The sequence below is a fragment of the Thermobia domestica genome, chromosome 16 (assembly GCF_964235325.1).
Source record: "Thermobia domestica chromosome 16, izTheDome1.hap1.1, whole genome shotgun sequence".
NCBI lineage: Eukaryota > Metazoa > Arthropoda > Insecta > Zygentoma > Lepismatidae > Thermobia > Thermobia domestica.
In genome coordinates, this window is record NC_137469.1 from 110,929,675 (window position 1) to 110,956,260 (window position 26,586).

The 26,586-nt window shown below is 34.5% G+C and overlaps 1 protein-coding gene across 1 annotated transcript in view; it reads left to right on the plus strand.

The window, feature by feature from the left end:
- LOC145673348 (uncharacterized) overlaps positions 1-26,586 on the plus strand; it is a 92,080-nt gene that overhangs the window by 29,077 nt on the left and 36,417 nt on the right. Inside the window, exons 5-6 of the mRNA XM_081742974.1 lie at positions 1,422-1,593; positions 24,997-25,074. Of these exons, the coding sequence (XP_081599100.1) occupies positions 1,422-1,593; positions 24,997-25,074 (250 nt within the window). The remainder of the gene's footprint in view (positions 1-1,421; positions 1,594-24,996; positions 25,075-26,586) is intronic.

The window sequence follows — 26,586 nt, forward strand, 5'->3', positions numbered from 1 at the left end:
ATATTTCGTTCCGTTGACACATCACGGTAAAATGAGCCCTGTGGGCACAGATCAACATCGTGGTCTGATGAGCCTCTCAGGAACACTATATAAGCAGACCATCAGAAAAATTTTCATCCCATTTCAGAGGAGTTAGGCATACACCATTTCACTGTTCTTTGGCGGGTCGGTGCAGTCGGTAAAATGTACAAGTTGGATTCATTGGTGCCACATGAGTTCATATCAGCCAACAAGAATCTCCGTCGTCTGGAAATGTGTAGTTTTCTGAGCGTAAGGAATAATCGGAGAAGTTTCGTGCGACGGAAAGTCATTTAGGATGAAAAATGGATGTACTATAACAAACGTCAAACGTTAGGACAATCCAACAGAACCTTTACATACATAAAAGATGTTTCTAGTGTGGTGGTCTACGAAACGAGTGACTCATCATGTCTTTCTCAGGCGAGGTAAAACTATTAATGTGAATCATTACTGTGCGGAACTCCATGAAATGCGTCGCAAACTTGACCACAAGCTTCCAGCAGTGATCAGCAGGTATGGTGTTCTCATGTTGCACGACATTGCTCGCCCACATTTCGCGCAAAGAAAGATACGGACTCTCCATGAATTGCAAAATGACTCTTCTTCACTCATCTTATTTCCCTGTTATCTCCCCAACTGATTGCTACCTCTTCCGGCATCTTGATTACTTCTTGGGTGGGGGCACGGTGGCTCAGTGATAGAGCGCTTACCTCTGGTGCGTGGGATCCCTGATTCAATCCCCGGCCAAATAAGTTTCTGGTGGTCAATATCGTGCTCGTGGGTTTTCTCAGTGTACTCCCATTCCTCCCACTTTCTCATTCCACCAATTCTTCCATTATCATTCATTTGCTTTAATCATCGTTTCCTTTAGCCCAACAGGCATAATCGTGGGATATTAAACTGAGATTTCATTTTCACTTCATTTTACTTCTTGGGTAAGAAGATCTTATCTGGTGGTTGGACGATGCAACGTACAGTTGACGAATTCTTCTCATCGCAGATACTATACGTGTTTTGCCATGGAATTCAAACGTTGGCTGAGCTATGGATAACGTGTGTAATTGTAAACTGTGACCATTTTAATTAATCAGGCTTTAAAAAAAAAAAAAAAAAAAAAAAAAAAAAAAAAAAAAAAAAAAAAAAAAAAAAGAATGAAATGACATGCCGTTTACTGTGTAGCGTGAGTTTTGCTCAACATCAATATTTAGGGTTACAAAAAATCCTTTTTTTTTTTTTTTTTTTTTTTGGCCTGTTTTCTCAAAAACTACTCACGAGAATATTCATGTCATTTTGTTTAACTGTATGAAATCTACTGGTTGCTATATACGTCATCTTTGAACATTTTCTCCCGTTTAATCGCTAATAATATTTTAGAGTTTATAAATTACATAATCTTACAGGATGGTGCCGATACTGCAACCTTACATTTGATGATATCTGCTGATCCAGCAACTGCTCCTGAAGTTCCTGAAGTCCAGAAAAAGAGGAAAAAGAAAGGAGAAGAAGAGGAAGAAGATTGTTATATATGTGAATACTGCAAGAGAACGTTTAATACAGGGTCACAGTTAACAGGTCAGTAATCTACAAATGATATGGTATACATCTTTTTTTTAAGAGTCTTCGCGTATTATTCATGTGTTAAAACGAAAACTTCGATGTGAATGGCAAATTTACTCCCTTTACAGAGTTCGGTTCACTTTCGCTAAAAGGTAAAGGAAAATGAGATTCAGTAAACTCCCGGGTATCCGCGGAATTGGGTGGTGCGGCAACCGCAGATAATCCGTAAAATAGTCGAAAGAAGATAATTTACCACAAAAATGCTTTTAAATAATTGTAATTTACAGTAGGGGCCTATGACTCAATAAACAGTGTACTTACTTACAAGTACCTACTTACTTGTAAATACTAACAAGTTTTCTGTTTTTTTTTTTTTTTTTTTTTTTTTTCGCAAAAGAAATCTGTTTTGTTTTTCCATTTTTCATACTGCTTTTGTTCTTCATCTTTTGTATGAAGTTTACAGTACTCTTCCATCAGCGCAATCCCACGTCCAGCTATGTCATTAATAACTTTAAGTGAACTAGCTATTGCCTTGCTTTTCTCTTAGGATTCGTTGTCTCTCCAGGCAGTTACATCTGTTTGCAAAAATTCTGATGGTAGATTCAGGATTTTGAAAAACCTCATGGTGTTACTGGATACAAAATCTTTCAAGTCCTTTGTGAGAATGACATCAGGATCAATTTGGGTCATTGTCTTCATTTTTTAAAGCATCCAACATTTTCCTTTTAGTTTCCTGAGGAACATCGTCATCAAAAAAAGCAAGCTCGATCCATTCAGTTTGATCGAAAAAGCAAAAACAGCAACTGAACGGGAAATTAAAGAATCTTATTACATTCATAAGGAGAAACCGGCACTCAATTCAGATAAAGGTGACTTAAATGCCATTTGGAGAATGTTTTTGCTACTCATTTCCGCCGTCTGGAAGATAATGAAAAAAGAAAAACAGTAAACAACAGTGAACAGTGACAAGTGAATTACTATTAACATATGTCTAATTCTAGTGACAAGAAGATTTTTACTTAGCCCATTTTTTAAATTCTTTTTATGGTTTAAATCCTTTTTGAAGTGCGCTGACGATGAAGACGATGTTCTTCGAAAGTACTTCCTAGTGATGAAGTTTGTTTCTTGCGGTGACTATTAGCTTTTTACTTACATTATTGACATTGATATTAATTTAGACCCACTTCCAGTTTGAATAGAGTGTTAACGTAGAAAATGAAATCTATTCTTGGGACAGTGAATCGATTGAAAAAGAAAGAAAAAAAAAAACACATCTCGATATCTCGTACCGTCTTTGCTCTAGTACCTGTCGACAGACGGACAGATGGACAAAGCCTTTCTATAAGACTTTTGCCACTTACGCATAGCATAGTTTGGGAGTCTAAAAAGAAGTGCAAAGGATATACAAGGTGAGTCAAAAGTCCTTGGACACCTGCATAAGTTTGAAAATCGACGGGAAAAGTAAAAAGTGATGATTGTGAACAGAGGTTTGATGAGGGGCCGCAACTTTTGGAGTGTATGTCATTCATGGCCGCCATCTTGAAATCCGCCATTTTGAATTCAAGTCAAATTTTTTAAATGGGAAAAGGGTGTATGACACATCAAATAACACCAGCTTGAGCTCAAGAATTTAGTGGTGTAATTTGTTTTTTTGTATCTTGTACAGCTTAGAAGTTATTAATGTTCAAAGGTGGGAAATTACTTTGATACTGAATGCTACAACACATGTTCTGCGTGTTGTCCATCCCGTGCAATGCACAACTGTAGTCGCCGCAACTACTCTGACTGCACACGGAGTAGAATGTCTCCTGAAATTTGGTCACAGGCTTGTTGGATTCGTTCCTCCAGGTGTCTCAAATCACGGATTGTCTCAGCATATACTATCTGCTTAAGATGTCCCCATAGATAAAAATCAAAGGGCGTTAAGTCATGGGATCTGGGCGGCCACTCCACGGGACCACGGCGACCAATCCACTTCCCTGGCAGTTGTTCATCCAACCATTCATGGACACTAAGTTCATAGTGTGGAGGGGCTCCATCGTGCTGAAAATAAGATGGGAAAATGCCATCAGCGTTCAGTGTGGCAGGGAACACAAGGTCCTGCAGCAGCATCAGATACTGTGGTGCAGTTAAGGTGTTGTAAATGAAAAATGGCCAAATGATGCGGGTGTCCCATATGCCACACCACACCATCACCTTCGCTGGACTATGTTCTCGAATCGGGTCAACCCAGTTCGGATTTGCGTCACACCAGTATCGACAATTATGTATTTAACCTCCCCATTCAAAGTGAAATACGCCTCGTCGCTGAACAGTATGCCCTTGGCAAACGCAGGATCCAGTTCGTGTTGTTCAGTAGCTCACATGCAGAACTCCAACCGGCAATCAGGGTCATCCTCGTTCAGTTTATGTTGCATGTGCAGCTTGTAAGGATGTCACTGATTGGCGTTCAATATCCGGACAACGGAGGATTGGCTTATTGCACATGCTAGGGTCACGCGACGGGTACTTCGTTTAGGACTTTTCACAAACGACGCAACAACCGCCGTTGCAGTTTCCTCATTGGTGACAGTCTTTGGTCGCCCACTATGTGCCCTATCTTGAATAGAGCCCGTCTCCCGGAATTTGGTGATCACGTGAGCCACCGTGCTGTGCGATACCGGTTCTCTGTCTGGGTGCCGTCTGTTGTAGTCAGCTGCTATTGTTCGGTAGCTGCGTTCCCCTGATATAAGGATGATTTCGATCTTCTGTTCACGTGTCACTGTTCCCATTTTAGATCACCTGGAACAAAGAGAGAACTGGGTCAGTATCAAGGTAATTTCCCACTTTTGAACATTAATAACTTCTAAACTGTACAAGATAGAAAAAAAAAAAAATACACCACTAAATTCCTGAGCTCAAGCTAGTGTTATTTGATGTGTCATACACCCCCCTTCCCATTTTAAAAAAAATGACTTGAATCCAAATTGGTGGGTTTCAAGATGACAGCCATGAATGACATACGCTCCAAAAGCTGCGGCCCCTCATCAAACCTCTGTTCCCATCATCACTTTTTACTTTTCCCGTCGATTTTCAAACTTATGCAGGTGTTCAAGGACTTTTGACTCACCCTGTATAATGAACTGAAAGGAATTAATTCTTTTCTTTTTGCAATCATCCCTCTTTTAGATAGGTAATAACCAATAACTTTTATTTTTTAATTTATTAAATGATCTTGGTTTTACTTTATTGTTATTGTTATTATTTTTCTGAGATTTCCTCTGGTGTTGTAGTCGGACTTAGTCAAGACTGTTTCTTCTTTGACAAGCTTTCTTATTATTCTGTTTTCTGATAGTAGATTTTTTTTTTTTTTTTTTTTTTTTTTTTTGTAACAGTTACTTGTTTCAGTTGTTTTTAATTTCAATTGCTAGATCAATGTACTGTCCCTTCTTTTCCACGTATATTTTTCTGCCAGTTCTTATCCGATGATATTGGACGATGATATCTATGATATCTATTGGGAACATTTCTGAAATCCGATTTTACCTATCACGAAGGTTGATTTTTATTCTTGAGTACTAAGACAATATCTGTTCTGTCGCATGCTATAGTTTTATCTGTAGTGAAAGATCCGTCCCATTATAATTTGAATATTTTATTTTCCATGACTGAATCGGGCTTATGTTTGTAATATGGTAGTTTCTCCTATATCAGTTTGCATTGTGTTGCTGTTGTTTGGTGCAATTTTTGGTACGTTATTAAATCTTTGTGTATGTGTGTGTTCAGTTTGTGCTTAGTTCTTACATTCTCCCAGAATATGTTCTGTTGTTTCAATTATGTCTTGATATGTTCCATCAATATCTTTATCTCGTTATTGAAACAGGCATTTGTTTCTTATGTAATCTTTTAAAATGTGTTCAATATAACATTGTAAAATATAATTACATAAGACACATCAGGCTTAGCACCAATAATAAAATAAATAAAGTTTGGTTATTTATTATTTATTGAATATTCGTAATAGAAATTCAAGAGATCTCCATGATTCATTAAATATGAGCTTGATAATATGCCTACGTCTATATATATATATATATATATATATATATTATATATATATATATATATATATATATATATATATATATATATATATATATATATATATATATATGTTATTTTCAATTAAACTTGTTACATATATTACTTATAGTCTGGAAAAGAATACTGTTGGGGTAAAAACCTCTAGCACTGGGGAGATAAAAGTAATTGAAAATTACCGATATGAGTGTTAAATCGATAGTTTTCGGGCAAACTAAATTGATTGGTGACAGTTTTAGTGCCCTATTAGACCAAGGTCAGCTCCTAGTTGGAGTAAGACTCCGTAGCACTTCTGGGAGGGAAAGAGGGGAAGATACATAAAAATGATCGAAATCGAGTGATATTAGTGTCGAATCTATAATTTTCGGGGTCTTTCGGATAAATACTGACACTCTTGATGTAATTTAAATTCAAGTTCAACCCCCATTAGACACGAGGTGGGGTGAGTGAAACGATGGCATTGACATGTAAAAATATCGAAAACGACCTATATTAGTGTCGAATCATCAGTTTTTCAGCGTCGTTCAGTTAATTTGTGTCAGTCTTGATGCCATGTAAGTTCAGGTTCGGCCCCAGTAAGTGTAAGATCTTAGCACTCCTAGGGGAGTGTGATCAGCAGGCATAAAATGATAAGAAAGAACGACCGATATTAGTATTGAATTCATAGTTTTCGGGGTTTCTAAGTTGATTAGTGGCAGTTCCGATAACCTTTAAGTTCAAGATCAGCTTCCAGTAGTGTTAAGATTCTAGCACTCCTAGGGAGAGTGGAACGGAGTGGCAGATAAATAATAGAAGCGATCGATATTAGTATAGAGTTTATAGTTTTCGGGGTCGCTGAGATGAATAGCGTCACTTCAGATGCCGTCTAAATCCAAGTTCAGTTCCCGTTAACATGACTGAACTGAAAGAAACATGAAAAAATAGTCAAAGACGACCGATTATATCGAATCCATAGTTTTCGGGGTCCTTGAGTTGATGGGTGACACTCTCTATAGCATTTAAGTCCAAGTTTAACCTCCATTAGCACCCCTAGGGTGGTGGAATAGGGTTGAAAATTAAAATTAATCGAAAGCGACCGATATTAAGTTGAATCCATAGTTCTCGATGTCGCTGAAATTAATAATTACATTCCCGATACTGTTAAAGCCCAAGTTCGGCTCTCATTGGCATGAGGATCAGAAGGGGTGAAAAATAAAATCTCTCAAATGACTAAGATTAGTGTAGAATCCATAGTTCAGGTTCGTGAAGCTATTAGGCTACAACCGAGATGATAGTTAAGTTTAGGCATGAACGAGCATGTCAGCTGAATTGGGAATATATAAGAGCAACGCCAAAGTCTTTGTTCGTACATGTATATACACATTTGGATGTATGTGTATGAACGTAAATTCAAGCGTAACTCCGCAATGTCTGGAGCAATTTTAACCAAACATGGTAGACAAATGATAGGAATGATATGTAAAAATAATGAAAAACGACTAATATTAGTGTGCCATCCATAGTTTCCTGGGTCGTTGAAATAAACAGTGATGCTCCTAATGTTGTCAAAGACCAAGTTCATTTCCATCGGCAGGGGGATGGTGGGGGGAGTAGATGAAAAATAAAATGTCAAAAATGACTGAGATTTTTGTCGAATTCATAAATTTCGAGGAAGGAAAACGTCTGTCCTGTTTGAAATGACTTTTGGCAGATAGTACTCTCTTCAAAGCTGTTTTTTTTTTATTCTATCTATTTGATTAAAGGTGTATTCTGTAGGGGAGGCTATTTCAATATTTATGGCAAAAGTAGTGTATCTTCTGTATTGTTTCCATTATACTTTTATTGAAAGAGTGGCCCCGCGTAGCGTAGTCGCTAACATTCTCGCTTTCGGTCCCGGGTTCGGTTCCCGGTGGGGCTACTCGGTCGAAAAAGTGTAAAAAGCTTTTTCAGGTCAGCCATCTTGAATGAGATTTTCTTGGGTTTTCCTCATTCACACCAGGAAAACTTATAGGTCCCAGGCCGCTTCCTTCCTTCCCTTTTCCCGGATAGTGTGCTCGCCGAGGGACGTCATCCCTCACGTGACGGGCTAAATGGCCATAAATGTCGAAAGCCCAGAAATTTAAATCCTAATCCTAAATTTTATTGAAAGAAATATTCTAAGGGAAAGGGGATTCAAATATTTCCCATAAACCTATTCTCTCCATGCGAAGAACAGGCATTTAAACTAGTATATATACAGTAAAACCTGTGAACTGACCACTTCTCAAAGTTGGCCACTTGTTCATCTTGGCCTAATTCGTCTTAAACTTGCATTTTCCCATAAGACATTCGTTATTACTCTGTAAGTTGGCCACCTGTCTATCTTGGAAGTTGGCCGCATTGAAGCAATTTTTACACTATGATGATAGTGGTAAATTTACCTGTGTATCTTGGCCATGCAAAATACCGTTTTGTTATTTTTCTTAACTCTTTCGTATTCCCATATGAGATGCAGATGTTCTGTATTTGTAACTGGGGACAAAGAAACATGGATTTCCACGATTTGTTCTTGGAGGTTAATGGCCAGAACATTATCCTGGTCAAGAGAATGGTGAAGGAAGGTGTGAATAAGAAAAAACATATACAGAAATTCAGGAAATGGTTGTACGTAATTGTTTACCCTGTTTGTTTTGTAAAACCTTTAGCTATTTCAGTTCCTTTCATCAATGGGGAGCTTTAATAATTCCGGAAAATTGTCAAAGTTAAAGCTAACCATCTCAATTGTCAACTATTTTTACCCAACGACTTGTCGAAAGGTAGCGAAGTTTTTGAGATATGAATTCCCTTAAGATTTTCTGATGCATCTTTTGCTCCAGGGAAGCACTTGCAGCTCATTAACAAGGTGTTAACTACAAAATTAGAATGTATATGTGTGCCAAAAGGACCGTATTTTGCAATAGAAAAGAAGAGTAACGACTGAAAATAATCATATAAACTGCATATAAATTATTCAATTTATAGTTTTGCTTTTCTTGTTTTCAATCTGAATAACTCAGTGTGCTACAATATCTACTTCAATAAACTGCGTACGTATGTTTCTATCTTATGATTGTTTGTGTTATTGTGTTTTCAATCCGAATAATTCAGTGTACTAGGCTAGTTTCCAGGAAGAGAAAGGTATTTGCATATATCAAATATAATGTAGTAATTTTTTTCTAGTACTGCATCTTGTTATGGTTACTCTACATACATTATTTGAAAGTAACTGTCGTGCCATTGCTTATTAAAATTTTACAATCAAGTAATATTAGAAATCCTTTTCTTTAAAAAAAAAATCACATTTTTTTTCTGTAAGTTGGCTACCTAAGTTGGCCACTTTTCAATGGAATCGATGGTGACCAACATAGACAGGTTTCTCTGTATATACATATATTTGTCTTTTTCTAGTAACTCACCATTCATTTTGAATTTGAAAGTAAGAGACACGTGTGGTGCCTGGAAATATAGTTATTAGAGCATTTCCGTACATTGAAATTATTTCTGTCAATGATCTGGTTTCTTGTCACTGTAAGAAAGTTTATATTAAATGAACATTTAAGTAGATACCACTGTAGTTACGCTAGAGTGACCCCTCTTAATTATGCTAGATAAATAGGTAAAAGCTACCTTCTAATAGAACACTCAGGGAAGACAATGCAATGGTGTAGAATTATGTGTAGAGATCATTTGTAGCAGTAATATCTGAAGCATCTAAATGAAAATGCTGTACTTCGAATCATTCTTCTTCATTTTTTATTTATTTACTACTACCACTACTACTACTACTAGCAGTAGTAGTAGTAGTAGTACTTCTTCTTTGTATCATTAGCATATACAGGACATTTAAAAATCAAATGCAACCTCTCATATGTTATTTATAAATAACAAAATTAAATAGTAAGTAAAGATTACCAGTTTAAACCTTGAGTAACACCTGAATTTACTTCAAATACAACTGTCTTTACTTGTCTATATTTTACAAACTTTTTATGATTATGAATATCATGAATTTATTTGTAATAAACTGTTACAAAAATCAAAATTAAATAGTTTAATATATGTTTATAATGAGAGAAGATGTGATACAAAGATAGGAATATATGTTGATATGGTGAAGGTTATTATAGATATATACTGAATTAAGAATAGATGTTGAAGTAATAAGTTCAAAGTTAGTGTACACAAGATCTATGACAGATTTATGTGGGCGAAATTTTGAAAAATTAGTACATTTCTACAATAGAGATTATACCGATGTGGTATTTCGATTTAAATGTATGTAAGAAACATTGTTGTATAGTTTTGAAAGCAGAAAATTTATCAGATTTTTTTTTCTATATAATATTATATTGCGTCTAATTTTGTCTTTATATATATATATATATATATATATATATATATATATATATATATATATATAGGGTGTCCGGGAAATAGGGACGAATATTAAAGTGCTATAAAACTAATATAAAATATATTGAAAAAAAATTTATAAACACATTGAGTAACTTCTCCCATTTATGTATACATACACATTAGGTAATTTTCTCACATTTATCCGGCGAAAAATTGTATCCGGCATAAGATCACCCAAGGCTGCACGGCAATGAGCAATGCATTCATTGAAATTTTGCGATGACGCGTTCACAAACATCTGGTGTAATGCCGTTAATAACCCTTTTAATTTCATCCTTCAGTTGTTGTATTGTCTGTGGTTTGTTCACGTACAGTTTAGATTTCACAAAGGCTAATAGTTACCGCAAGAAACAAACCACATCACTAGGAAGTACTTTCGAAGAACATCATCTTCATCTTCAACCTAGGCAACTTTTTACCTATCCATGATTTCTTCTCTGTGGTTTAAATCCTTTTCGAAGTCTCCCTAGGCTGAAGATGAAGACGATATTCTTCAAAAGTACTTCCTAGTGATGTGGTTTGTTTCTTGCAGTGACTATTAGCCTCTTACTTACGTTATTTCTAATGTGTTAACTTGCCCAGGAATTTTAACAATCGTCTCACTTTAAATTCTAATCTTTGAAAACTCCTTGCACTTTCAAGGTTTCGGCTGAAGTTTGCTTCACTGAGGGTAAATTTGGGAGTAAAAGACATACCAAGCAAATATAAAGGAATGAACTCACCGGCGAAAAGCAGTGAGTCTATTCCTTTATATTTCCTTTCGAAAATGCAAGCAATTTTCAGAATTCTGAATTTAAAGTAGATGAGATAATATTTTATATGGTTTATTGTAGAAGCCTAAATACAGTTTTCTTCTTCTTTTCTTACCTGCTTTGTGTACGTATGGTCCTGGTTTCCTTCCTCGAAGGTTCACCTGTAAGGTTAAACTGTAAATCTCCTCTCATATAACCTCATGCAGAAAACAAAAGTTCAATTTAAAACATTCAGAACAACTTAATTCCTTTGCATTTGATTAGTCAAAGTTATAATAAGTATGAATTTAAAATTTTGTAACTGAAAACAAATACTAAGCAGTTAAAGTTATTGCATTATCATCCTGCATATACAGTATTTCATTTGATTATTGTTATATGTTTTAAAATTACAACGTCGTATATTTTTGTAGGAGGAGAGAAAATAGTATAATAGAAATGTCGAAATATTCCAGCTTCTATTACGGAAGACTATGACACCATCTTCGTGGAAGTAGCAATATTCGGCTTGTCAGTTCAGAACTGAACATTTTTTATTATTCATCAGTTAATATAAATAATTTTCATAAGATAAAATTTTACAATAAAGGCTTCTTTGACGAGTGGTTGTTTGGACTGAATTATTTTGTCACTTACGTAAATTCTTTTATCAGGAGTTAGAAAAATGAATTCAATGAATTTCGTTCATCTCTTTATCAGTTGTGAAACGTTGGCAAGACAGAATTTTTCGGGGCTAATTTATATTATACTTTATTTAAAATTTAACGGGAAACTTGGGGACACGGTTGCCCAGTAGTAGAATGCTTACCTCTGGTGCCTGGGACCCCTGGTTCCATCCCCGGTCAAGTAAGTTTGTGGTGGACAACATTGTGTCCATCCCACTTTCTCATTCCACCAATTCTTCCATCATCACTCACTTGCGTTAATCATCGTCTCGCTTACCCAAAAGAGCATAATCGTAGAACGATAAGCTGAAAGATTTCATTTCAGTTCATTTTCATTTTTTGCAGGAAACTTTTCTAATTTTTCTGAATTATGTTCAACTTTATTTCAGAAGTTAATTTGCTGAATGAATGCAGTAGCGAACTAAACGGAAAGAATAGTGAGTTAGTACTAGTGAAGTAGTGGGTCTAACCTATCCTATTTTTTTATTATAAAATCTCTCCTTTTAAAATTTGACTCTTGATGCTTTTGTAAGATTAAGTCCTCAGATATTTCTTCTTCTTGTACCTCTTTAAGAAGTATATTATTTATTGAGATCCATATCGCCTATATCATGTACAGATCCTCTTAGATTCCATTAAGTCCATCTTGAAAAAAGTGACTGTGTTGAACAGAAATATTCACTGTATTGAGTTTGGAAGTGTCATTGTGAGGTGGTTAAAATAATAGTAATAAGAAGAGCTTAATTCAGGATTTTAGATGATTAAGGCATTATTTCCAGGCGGTGTATTCTCTTTATTTTTATTAGTACTATTTTTATTTATTTTTTAAATCAATTTTAGTCTATTCATATGAATAAATAGTATGAATGCTTTATTATTTCCTAAAGATAGCAATATTAGATTTGAACTGAGAGGTCCATGTCTTAAAAACTGATATTTTCTTATATTTCCGTGGTGTTGGTTTGTAGCAAATTTTGTCCTTAATATATACGTATATAAAATCATTTTTCACCATGAATTGAAGGGGTTAGAAGATGAATATGTAATGTTACATTTTTGAGAAGAGAATTCTAATGGTGGATGAAAGTGGATTTCTACTATACATCATCTCATTTTAGTGATTCCTCGTCTTGATGAAGCGATAGAAATTTGTAATACAGGCATGTATAGCGAGTCACTAATAAGTGCAATCATAAAAATTTAACCTGAATTTTCTCGAAATGTATCGTTACATACCACCTTCATTCTCTATTCCCTTCAATTATTTAAATGATTTACAATACAATAAAACACTAGCATTCATTCTTACTTGCTGTTGATCGCATTAAGACTATACAAATAAACATTCACTTAATAACGGAAATAAATGATTCATAGAGCTTCCGGCGAAAATAGGACCCTTAAAGATTTATTCATATACTACATCAAGAGAAAATTATCTGTTATCGTGAGTCCATTATCTGCAGTACATGACGACATAGTATATGTTAAACTGAGCATATGTTGTTTGCTTAGCGAGTCTCATCACCGTTCAGTATTTGAACATAGGTACGTTAATCACAGGGTATTACTTTTATATTCCAATAGCTCGCATTTATCAACACACGTTGAGCGAAGTCCTAAAGTTTTAAGCAAAGTTCGTTTTTAGTTACTATACAATGCTTCCAAATAAATATTAAAAATAGTAAACTATTGTGTGTATATAGTATTGGCAATATTTCGAAATATATATAATCATCTCAAATGGAATAGTTATAATATTCTCAAAATGAATATAATAATAATAATAATAATAATAATAATAATAATAATAATAATAATAATAATAATAATAATAATAATAATAATAATAATAATAGTAATAAAATTACATCAACCCAGAAAGGTTATCAAATTTTCTCAGTTTTGTTTCCAATTTTTCACAACTTGTATTATTAGCAATGAAGTTCACTTTTCGTTTATGTCTCTACATTAACATCCGGTGGATGTAATGATTACGAAATGATTTTAAAATACATCAATTATGTGTTATTTGAATAGTAGTTTTTATATATAATCAATTATGTTGACTGTCAAACATGATGATATATTTTCTTAATTCAGCTTCGAAGTAACAATCTTACGAGCATTTTTTTTTCTTACGAAAACATATGACACTTTTCAACTACCCCGTGACTTTATATTTACACAAGTGATTTGCATTCTCTTTCCAGCAGCTCAATGATTTCTCATTTTAACTTGATTAAAAATAAATTAGGTTCACAATGAAAATAAATTAAACTTTATCACCACTTGAATGACTACAAATAAAGTACAATAATACGATTATAACCCAATTCATGTAAATACAAGGGTAGGTCATAAGTCTTGCATATTTCCACAGCCCAAAGAGTAGGCACCGTGCTTGACCATAAATACAACATCAAACTGACCCAAGAGGTGGTGTGACAAGTGGACTGTTTAACACGGATGCCGCCACTCCGTTAGTATCTAGTGAATTGTAGTTGCAGTGGCGATGAGTGGTCAACGACGTCTGATGCGTGAACTTTTACTGTATGAGTTCAAACTCGGGCGTAACACTGTGGCAGCAACCCAAACATTTGTCTTCTGAAAGAGGAAAGGGGAAGGTACAGTGAACCACGGCACAGCAACTTGTTTATTCTAGAAATTTCGTACAGGTTGTAAAAATAGCGAAGATCACCCAAGGTCTGGTTGCCCCAGGGTAATAGATTTTGAGGTCAACGTTATATCATTGAGGAAGATCCATTTACTAGCACGCAATGATAGTCAAACGAAGTCGGCATATCCCAGTCTACTGTAGTGCGTCACATTCACAAACTCGAGAAAACCACCAGAAGTTGCCACTTGTGCCACATGAATTGACCCCTGCCAAGCCCAGAAGAGAGTGAATGTGTGCCGACAGCTGTTGCGAAGTCTGCGTGATATGCGTTTCCTAAAACGAATTGGCACATGCGACAAAAAGTTTTTTCCGAACTCCGAATGTCCAAAACAGGGGTTAAACAAGGGCCAACTTACAGAACCGGTCTTCAAATAGGGCTATTTCGAACATAAAGTTATACTTTCTGTGTGGTGGAACTACGAGGGAGTAATTTACTTCGAGTTCGTTCCTAACGGTCATACCATCAATTCCGACCTTTATTCCGAACAATTGGAGCGGATGTGTGTTGCACTATGCCAAATATATTTTGCATTGGTGAACCGAAATCGCACTTTGCTACAAGAGGGTAATGCAAAACCACACTCGGCTCGAAAAACGCAACAAAATATTCAAGAATTTGATAGCATCGAATTGATGCCATACTAGGCATATAGACGTAACGTTGCCTCTTCGGATTACTGCCTGCTTTGGTCCATGGCACAGTTGCTGAAATGACGATGCTCCATCAACCAGCAGGAGATGGAAACACCAGTGACTGAGTTCTTTGCCTCTCAGGAAAAGGCATGGAATAGAAGAATTGGCAGGAAGGTGGCTTCAGACAATCGAACAAGTGGCGATACTATGAATGTTAAACTGCTTTCATTGTATTGTAATAAACATAATTACTTTGTGTACCAGAATATTGCAAGACTTATTCTTATCCTTGTGCTTCTCTTTTGCAGTAGGGTTTGCTTCCAAACGTCAACATGATAAAATATTTTGTTTACATTTCGAAAACAGATCCTTTGTGGAATAATTTATGGTGCGAACCATACGTAGCTAAGCACTACCCATACCAAGATGAATAATAACACAAACATGATCTACACAATGAAGAACATAAATGGAGTAATACTTAACCAGACAGCAGACAGTTCGCATGGGCAAGCAGATGGCACGGTTATGGTGAGACGGTTGTGGCCAGAGATCACTGGTTGTTTGTGCAGTTCGCCAACGGATAGTGGGTATTTGATGCAGTTTGAAACTACACTATTTTAATCCTTTCTCTTTTCACAGCTCTTTAATTTTATCTGATAGCAAGCTCACGAATTATGTGATTTTTGGCATGATATGAGTTGTTTTATTATGACATCTGAAATTGGAAAAGTTAACTAATATAAAATGGTTCTCATTGTATAATGTGAACCAATGGTTCTCATTTGGTTCTCATTGTATTATATTACCTTTATTTAAATATAATAGTCGTCATTCAGTAAACTCTGTAGAATATCTGTGTGAAATAAGTATTTTTCATCTTTCCACATTTCAAATTACAAAAGAAATTGACTATCCTTTGTACACTACTCTATAATTCATACAAAGTAACGTAAAACTACATAATTAAAGAATGGCATGTGAATTCCCAATATTGTCATCGTTATGGCAGAAGTCACTTATTTCTTGGATAAGTGTATGTGTGTGTGTGTGTGTGTTTTTCTTTTTTTTTTTTTTCGTTAAATAAAGAAAATTGAACAGCACAAAAACACTTAAATATGTGTACGGTAATGATAAGAACATAACATGGATAAGAACAAAACATAAAACTAGAATGAACATTTAAAACGTATAGATTTTTTTTTAATATTGCCAAACCGATTTTAGTAAACGTTTTCTAACTTTAAAACAGCTATGGAACAAAATAAATAAAATAAAATAAAATAAAATAAAATATACTTCTGCCAAAACAACAACGATGTACCTGGTTGAAGAATCGTATATGAACTCCTAATATTCACGGAATATACCATATGAAATACCAAAAATGAATTTATTTAATTAAATACACGGGAGTGGTTGGTAGATCAAGAAATGGACGCTACGCAAATTAATCACACTACAGCTTATTTGATCATGGATATCCCCGCACTTCCATCGTTCAGTCAGTTCACATGCTCACAGTTTTTAAGCTACTCTAGTTTTCAATCAGCCTCTAGTTGCTTAGTACTAACGACACAAAGAATTTAGGACTTAAAAGATGCATTTTGATTTCTTCATTAACCTTTATATTATTTAATCAGTGTACTTAATAATAAAAGTTTCTCCAATGATGAGAAAATATTCTGAATTACTGAATAGTATTTTAGTAGTACTAAGTATAAAATCATGGCTTAAAGGTGGACTACAATGTGTGGTTTTGTAATAGTGATTATCCAAGTTTCAGTCCAGTTTTCTTTTACTAAGAATCAAAATATTTTTCATTGCAAATTAGATTGTTAAAGGACATAATCTCATGGAGAATAATGCAATTAATAGACGTACTCATAGATTTCCAGGAGTTTCACTTGTCGTACAAATCATTTGCTACTTTCCAGAGAATAAAATATGAAAATCATTTACCACCTTTCCTGAGAAGAAATGTAAATATCATGTGCCACTTTCCAGAGAGTAAAAAGGAAAGACACTGATAGTGACTATCTTCCCCTCACTAAAGTGAGTGACTATCTTCCCAAGTTTTCGCAAAAGTCAATCGACAAAACGATCTGTTCTGGAGTAGTAAATGGAAGACAAAATTATGCCATACTATCTAATGAAGAAGATATCAATGTAGAATCGAATATTGCAAATAGGGGTGCTTCAAATGACATTGTTTCTCCTCAAGAAGTTACATCACATCAGGACAATATACATAGGAAATCAAAAAGACAAAGAAAGCCTCCAACACATCGTCCGGATTATTTTTTATGGTAGGATCATCAACCCAAAACAAAGACATCCGTAAAGACAATTGCAGTTTTGATAAACGTCTAATTGACAATAAATTAAATCTACGGTGTAGTAAGAGTGATACTGTTGGAGTGCAGACATGTTATCAAAGTATACAGTCTGACAACTTAGGTTACAAATATAATAGCAATAATATAGTCATTTTTCATCAAAATGTACAAGGGTTTACGTTTCATAAAAAGAGCATGTTAGAAGAACTACTTTTGGACAGACTGTTAGGAGTACATTTAATTTGTATAACAGAGCACTGGTTACAATCAGGCTGCTTAGAATACCTAGGCATTCCTCAATTGAGCTAAGAGCACAATACTGCAGACATAATAGAGATAGAGGAGGGGCTTGTATATATGCAAAAAGGGACCTAAAAACGAGAGAATGTACTAAGTTTAAATATTTAAATGTAGAAAAACACTTTGAAAGTTGTGCATTAGAAATTGTAGATTATAACTTTGTAATTGTATGTGTATATAGAACTCCTGACAGTGATATAGAAATCTTTATAAATAAGATGGACACCATACTAAATTATTTTATAAAAATCAAGAAGACTGTCGTAATTGTCGCGGATATCAACATAGATTTTTTTACAGCCGATAAAACACGAGGTAGAACTTCTTCTAGATTCATTTAATATGGAGGCAGTTGTTAAAGTTCCCACACGAATCACAAAATGCTCCAAAAGTGCAATTGACCAGTTCATAGTGAGCAAACATCTTAACTACAACACAGTAGACGTCTTCAACAGTGGTTTTTCAGACCACCTTGCCCAAGTACTCGATATACATGTAACTCCCAATAAAAGTTTTTGTAATACAAGAACAAGTAATGTAACGTACAAAAGAAAATTTAATGATGAAAATATACAACATTTAAATCATCTCCTCAGGGAAGAAAATTGGAACGAGCTTTACTTGTATAACCAGGTCAATGAAGCTTTCAGTTACTTCATTGACACCATAACATTCTATTTCAATCTAGCATTCCCTGTTGTAAAATGTGTAACTTCAAGAAAACAATCAAAACCCTGGGTAACACAAGGGATCAGAATAGCAAGTAAAAAAATGAGACTTCTTAACAAGGCTAAAACACAAGGAAATCTATCACCATATACAGAGACATATTACAAAAGATATAAGAACATATATAAAGGAGTTCTGAAAGCAGCAAAACAGTTACACAATGACAAAATCATTAAAAAATCCGATAATAAGTCGAAGGCGTTGTGGAAACTAGTGCAAAGTGAGTTAAGTGTAAACACTCGTAATGATGACGGTAATTTAGAGGTAATTAAAAATGGCAACGTAATTAAAGACCTTCGTACAATAGCTGACCTATTTAATAATTATTACAGCAACTTATCAAAAACGTACAATAGTGAGCAATGCCCACGAAAATATTCTCAAAAACTTGCAACAATACAATGTATCTGCATCCAGTTACAAATGCAGAAATAATAAAAGTGGTGAAGAAAATGAAAAGTAAATGGTCAGCTGGCGTAGATGGTATACCGCCAAGTATTGTAAAGAAAAGCATTAAATATATTGCTGACTCCCTGTGTTTCCTCATAAATATGACGTTCTTAAGTGGAGAATTCCCTAGTATATTAAAAATTGCAAAAGTAAAACCAATTTGTAAAAAAGGCGACAAATCAGAGCTTGAAAGTTATAGGCCTATTTCACTTCTCTCAACTTTTTCAAAAATTTTAGAAACCATAATGAGTATCCGGCTATCATCCTTTTTACTTAAACATGATCTAATAACACACGAGCAACATGGCTTCCTAAAAGGGAAATCAACGGAAACAGCAATATATAATTTTGTAGAAATTGTACATAAAAGTTTAGATAGTAAGGAGAAATGTATAGGTGTTTTCCTTGATCTTTCCAAAGCATTTGACTTAGTGTCACATAGAAATCTTCTTTCAAAGCTCCAAGATTATGGAATAAGAGGCATTGCGTCCAAATGGTTTAAATCGTATTTGGAAAATCGGCAGCAAGTAGTAGAAATTACATACAGTGACAAAGATACAAACCAAACTACATACTACACATCAGGAAAACAAGAAATATCATGTGGAGTGCCACAGGGATCCGTATTAGGTCCATTATTATTTTTGATATACATTAACGATCTACCATATAATATTGCTCCAGCAGAACTATCCCTTTATGCAGACGATGCTAATATCATAGTAAAAGGGAACACAAATGAGGATGTTGAAGGTAATGCAAATGAAATCCTTCATAAACTATCTAGATGGATTAAAGAAAATAAGCTTAAATTAAACATTGAAAAGACACAAGCAATCAATTTTCATCATATCCGCAACAAACATACGCAGCCTGTTAATATTTTAATTGAAAATAACGGAATAGACTATGTGAACTCCACTAAGTTCTTAGGAATCTGGATAGATAAAAATCTCTCCTGGGATGTACAAATAACTAAACTTGGTAAAAAATTAAATCAAATTTATTTCGCAATTAAAGTACTCAAAAATGTTTTAAAAGAGTCTACTTTAAAAACGATTTACTTTGGATTATTCCAGTCAAATTTAACATATGGCATTATATTTTGGGGAAATACACACAAAGCCAAGGTAATTTTTACAATACAGAAACGAATAATAAGAATGATGGCGGCTGCTAAACCAAAAGATCATTGCAAACCAATATTTAAAAAATTTCGTATACTCCCAGTACCTTGTTTGTACATTTTAAATCTACTGATATTTGTAAAGAGACATTTAGAAGGTGTTCTTACGCGGATAGAAGAAAAACATGATCATGATACAAGAAACAAACAAAACTTTTCCATTGTAGAACACAGAACCGTATTATATGAAAAAGGGTGTAAATACGCGGGTATCATGCTATACAATAAACTTCCCAAAGATATAAAGACTCAAAAATCTGTTGCTAAATTTTAAAAAGAACTACAGAAATATTTACTAAAACACTGCTTTTACTCGATAGAGGAATACATGAATTGCTAACAGAAAAAAAAAAAAAAAAAAAACTACATTATCTACAGTAACCAGTGTCGTTGCTTGTTTTTAGCATTTGATATATGTTCAAGGATTTCTACATACATTGCAAGTAACAATTACTCTTACTTTATTTTTAATAATATCATGCAAAATGTAATGGATAAGATGTAAGGTGTAATGTTTAATTATTAACCTAGTGTGTGTAATTTTCATTATTATTGTTCTTTTTACTTTTGTGTTTATATATAAATGACGTGTCCACTTCATATGCATTGCAATACAGTGCTAAATGTATGAAAAAAGGACGAAATAAATACAATACAATACAAAATCAACATATGTTTACGATGAATTGTAGTTGATAGTTAGTAATTCCTGTAACAAAAATACGTGTTATATTTTAAACTATGTGTGTATGTGTGTCAAAAACTATTTCACATATTTAAAAACTATAAAATCAAGTGCTCTTGAATATAAAAAGTATCAAGTAATCCTGGACAGAGTAGTCAAATATTACTTCCTGTATTCCTTTGCGAAGTAATTTGTCTTATTTTAGTCACTGTTCTGATAATAGGACAAGAATAGTTTGTCATCTTTGTTGCACTGCTTTCCTCCTTTCTCGCAAAAATCTATGAATGTGATTTAAAAATACATGACGATAACCAAATAAAATATTATGCTTGCTAAGAAAAGATTACTAAATACATAAAAGTTCGTCGGGATCGTAATGCGGCAAATCATGGATGCGTTAAAAAATCGAATAACACTTTCGATAAAGTAGATACTTTCAAATATCTAGGATCAATATTCACAGACGAAAACCATATTCACGAAGAAATTAAATATCGACTAAAAGCACGGAATTCGTGTTATTATTCAGTTCAAATCTCTTGTAATCGCGAATTCTGTCGAGGAATTTGAAGTTTAAAATATATAAAATAATAATCATGCCTGTTGTTCTACATGGTTGCGAAACATTTTCGCTTACTCGGAAGGAAGGACATAAACTGAAAGTATTTAAGAACAAGATCCTGAGACAAATATTCGGCTCCAAGAGAAAAGGGAATAGGGAATGGCGGAAACTTCATAACGAGGAACTACATAATTTATACAGTTTACCAAATATTGTTAGGATCATCAAGTCTAAGAGACTCAGGTGGGCAGGTCATGTAGCCAGGATGGAAGAAGGTAGGAACGCTTTCAAAGTCTTAACTGGAAATCCAATGAGATAACGACCATTGGGAAGACCTAGACGCAGATGGGAAGACAATATTAAGATGAATCTCGCAGAAATAGGAATACAAAGTAGAAACTGGATCCAGTTGGCGAAGGATAGAAGTCAGTGGGTAACTTTGGTGAACGCGGCATTGAACCTCCGGGTTCCGTAGGCCATAGAGTTAGTTAGTTAAGAAAAGATTAAGAAAAAAACTTGGTTATTGAATGACTTTGTATTCAAGTCAGACATTAACAATATAGTAGTTGTATAATGCCTAATATTTTGTTTTCAGTTATAAAATTTTAAACACGCAATAATAATCTTTTCTAATCGAATGTGAAGGAAGAATAATTATTGAAAGAACGCAAATGGTAGAGGGTCAACCCCTAGCGTTCACCCTGAGTAGAGGGTGAAGTCTCTAGTTCAATCCCAACTCCCGTCAAGTGAACTTTGTGGTGAACAAATACTGTGTGTGTGTGTGGGGGGGGGGTTAACCAGGGTTCTTCCGTTTCCTCCTACTTCCATTACTTAACCATTATCATCCATCTTATCATCACCCTTAGCCTTAGTGCATTAAACTTTAAAAAAAATTACGTAAATTATCATCCAAGTTATAACTTTTTGAGTGCGTTTGACAGAAGATACACACAACTAAGAAAACTCAATATAAAATATGTAAGAAAAAGGAAGACTTACAAAAGTAAAAAAAGTAGAAACTTAATTGCCGGAATGATTTTAGAAATCTTGCAGACAGTGTAGCTCAGCATGTTTCCTCCAAGGGTGAAGAAGGATCCATACGTAGAGAAAGTACGTGAGCAAACAAGAAAGTAAGATGGAAAATAATGTTTTGTATAGCGTTCTACAATAAGCAATGTAAAATGTGCATTTATTACATTTTCTAAGTTTTACTTGTAAAGATTTTCAAAAGCGATTATTAAAAAGAGAAAAAAATTAGAGTTATCTGGATTTGAGAAAACTTACAAAAGTAGCTTAACACTCTAATAACGAAGACTTTTATATTAGTGCAGTCATTTTTTTCCAACATGTATAAAACTCAGATTTTACCTGAACAGTGGTGGAGTGTCAACTATATTTATTTTGTTTGTGCTTGATTCGTTCTATCTAGAAATTACTTGTAACTCCAAAGATGTGCCTAGACTTTCGATAACTACGGGAAAGGAGGATAGCCATTGCTGGCGTATTTTGGATTTTCTGTCGATCTTGCTCATATACAAAATTTTAGATTAAAGCTTTTATTTATTTTTATCGTACACCGATAATCCGGAATTTGCTATTTCTTTTTTGTATAATGCATCCATATTATATATTTAGTACAATATAACTTACCCCATTGAAATCAGTACATACTTTTACTATGAATCTTACATTATGATACTAGTTCTCCATTGTACTGTACTGCATTTATAAGTTCTCATTGTTTTAGTTTATACTTTACTTTTGTCATGTGTTAATTCCATTAAATTCATGTGTTAACTCTATAAAATGTGCATGTGAAGAGCAATAATACCTGGGTATATAATCCTAAAAAATTTACATATTTCGATTGATTTTAACTTTAAGAAATGTTTCTGTTTTGAAGCAAAATTAAATATATTTTCTCTTTTAGTAATTATCATATGCATAATGTATAATACTTAAGGATACATTGCAAATATTTTGTTAAATTGTTGTATTTGCTACTTTGAGTAAAACTTTCCCTTTAAAATTGTTTCATTTTTCAGTAGATTTGAAGATATAGTATTTGAAAGAAGAAAAAAAATACACTTAAAACATTATTATTATTATTATAGTTATAGATATACTTCTGGTTGTTTGTACAATGCATATAGAAATGAAGAAAAGTACTACATATAGGAATGAAGAAAAGTGCTTACTGATGCAGTGACAGATTTAAAACTGAACAAAATTACGTTGGTAAATTTTCGAATGCTTCCGGCATCTCAGCGAGAGAAGGTTAACTGAAAGAAAACTTCATAAACAATAAGTGATATCTAGGAAATTTGACATGAGAACACATATTTCTAATCTGTTTAGGCATCGAACACAAAAGATGAAATAGTCAGGGTGTGTGTACTTAGTTATAGTAGAAATAATGTACTGTATTTGAAGCATAATTTATTAAAGAAATAAGCATTAAATTTAGACAGCATTATTTTGATCAAAATTGCTCACCTTTTGTGATGTTTTGTATAATATTTAGTTGGACAATTATATACTTTGATATTTCTACCTTTTTTATATTTTCTAAAATATTTCAGTTGTACAGCGTTGCTGTACAACTTTCTGGTATATAATAATACAAAGGATATCCCAAAATAACTGTCAGTGGGGTTATCCTTTGTATTGTTCGTATTATCAACTTATTGTGAAAAATCCGCCTTCAAGTGAAAACAGAAGGGATTAAATCGACTTCTTCAGTTTCATAGAGAAATATGAGCTGAGATGAAACATACTCTTAGGACGTTGAATCCATAGCAGAAAACAATGTTTCACTATTTCCTATCAGTTTTGCTTTGGTATCTGTCGACAGACAGACGGACATAGTTCTTTTACATATAGGGTGATCCAAAAAATCACAACCTGTGGAAGTACTATTCATTGCTGCAGTGATATCTGTCAATTCTTCCTCTGTGAGTTTCGTCGGTTTACCACTTCGGGAGCATCTAATATGTTCCAAATTTTCTTGAATTTATCGTATAAATGTTTTTATGGTTTATTCATTCAGAAATGGCTTTCCGGAATTTGCCTCTTCATAGTGTGCTGCGGTGGTTTCGCAACTCAAACTCCTTCTGAACTCTTCCAGAATGAAAGTTCTTTCCCCCAGTGTGTACACTGTACTGCTGTGGTCCTGTCGTAGTTCCTGAGTTCCTTGTCTCAGTTATCACACCTGTCACCTGCAACAAAAGAGAGAAGAAAAAGAAAAAAAGATTAAATATTTGCGCCATATGTTACGTGACTCTGTGCCCCCTCTATATAGGACTTCCCATACTTACGCATGTTGAGGGAATAATATACTGTATATATTAAGATTGGGCAGAGAATGCTCTAGAAGTGGAAAGTAGCTTAGTTATTAGAGGCTTGTTTACGTGTATTAAGAAGATGAATAGTGTTGAGTTTGAGAAAATTGTGTGAGACCTAGTGGTCAGGAAGTTTATTGTGAATTAATGAGAGAGTTGGCTCACATTGTATTTAAGTATGTAATATATCATTGAGAGACTGTATTATCTAAGTGGTGAAATAGAAATAAAGAGGTATGAGTTAGGTGAAACAAGCGTTTCCTGTTCGCTTGGCAGTACTTGTAGTTGGTGGTGCTATGAGTAAAGATATTTATACGTGCATCCGTATATGCTATCTGCTATTTTAGGCCTGATATAGAATGTTCCAGTGCAAACCCAATTTATCAGGATCAAATATAGGAGAGCTACATTACCCAACGATAAGTTTGTTAGATTTATACACTTATAGAAAACCAACTTATCATCAACGTACAGTAAAGTTTGGAAGTCTAGAAAGCACAGTACTAGTGGGATAACTGACCATCCTTCGTTTCATTACGCTTGCTTTTAAAATATATTTTCTAGCGAATAATGTAATTTACTGTTGTGATTGATCTTTTACAGCACATCGATGGACACATACGAAACCTTACGTGTGCGTAGACTGTAAAGCGAGGTTTTCAACGAGAGGAAATCTTCTGGGTATGTATAAGCAGCAATTTTATGATTGTATTGTTTCTTCTAGAAAGTTGTTTCTATCCTTTTTTCCTTATTTTGAAATACAAGACGATTGTGACAAAGCGAAAAGTGTTCTAGTTCATTTTTTCCTGAAGGCTTTTTGTTCTTGGAAAACCATTATCAATCAATTTCCTATTTTTACTGTTTTGCTGTTTCATAGCTTTACTTACTGTTAACCATTGGCAATCTTAACATATATATCTTGCTTAAATATCGCTTTCTATTTAAAAAATTAAATTAAAATTTTTTTTTTTACATAATATTAGGTTGTCTAAAAAGCATTGAGCCTTTTGCGCAAGAGATGCTGTAGAATATATGAGTCACAGCGGATCAGGCCTAACTTCGTTCTACAGCTGACGGTTGAAACTATAGCAGGGTCAACAAGAGAAAGTCTCTGACAGCTCGCAGTGACGTTGCCATTACTCACGTGTGAATGCTTTTTTCAGTGCATCTATAATGGCAATTTAATTAACGGTGTAAGATAGAGTGACCGTGGTTGGTAATACTAGTACGAAAGTAGGGACTGCATTGTCCCAACGCATGTAGTAAGAAGCGTCAAAGACCATCTTTTGTTGGCCCTGCTATAGCAGATTTGCAAAAAGTGATGGAATTCTTAGAATCAATCGTAAGGTATTGCGCCGTGAAGATGAGTGAACTTTCCGCAAAATTGTGCTTCAATATACAATTTTACTTCGGTAAAAGCACATTTCCTGCGCAGACCTGGAAAGAAATTTGTGTTGTTGATGGGCAAGATACTTTATCAAAAGGAACAGCCAAAAGATGATTCAGTTTTGCGTTCTTTCTGGAAATTTCGATGTCCAAGATGCTCTTCGCAGTAGGCGACCAATCACAACAAAAGTGGATGATATTCTGGCAAAAGTCGTGCAATACCGGCATGCAAGCAGTCATTACATCGCCAATGACCTAACCGTCCATCACCAAACAGTGCTAAATCATTTGGGAAAGGCTGGTTGAAAAAACAAAGCTCGACGTTTGGGTGCCACATGATCTGACTCAAAAACGCTTACTCGAAGCTAACTGAAGCGTAACAAACATGAGCCATTTCTGAACGCTTGATCGCTAGTGATGAAAAGTGTATAACTTACGATAACAAAGTTTGATAAAGACCGTGGTCGAAGCGAGGAGAATTACGATAACAAAGTTTGATAAAGACCGTGGAGAAGCTCCTCAGTCTGTGGCAATATCCACACGAACTCCCAGGAAGATTATGCTATGCGTGTGGTAGGATTAGGACAGTGTGTATCATGAAACTGCTGCTGCCAGGCAAAACAATAGACTCGGACCTGTAGTGTCGACAGTTAGCGCGAGTGCACCTACCGATTCAAAAGAATCAGCCAGAAGTAGTGTATCGTATAGCACGGTGACAAGGCCAGACCGCAAACATCTTTAACGACCCGTCACGAATTGAGAGAACTTTGCTGGGAGGTTTTAATGCATACACCATATAGCCTGGGC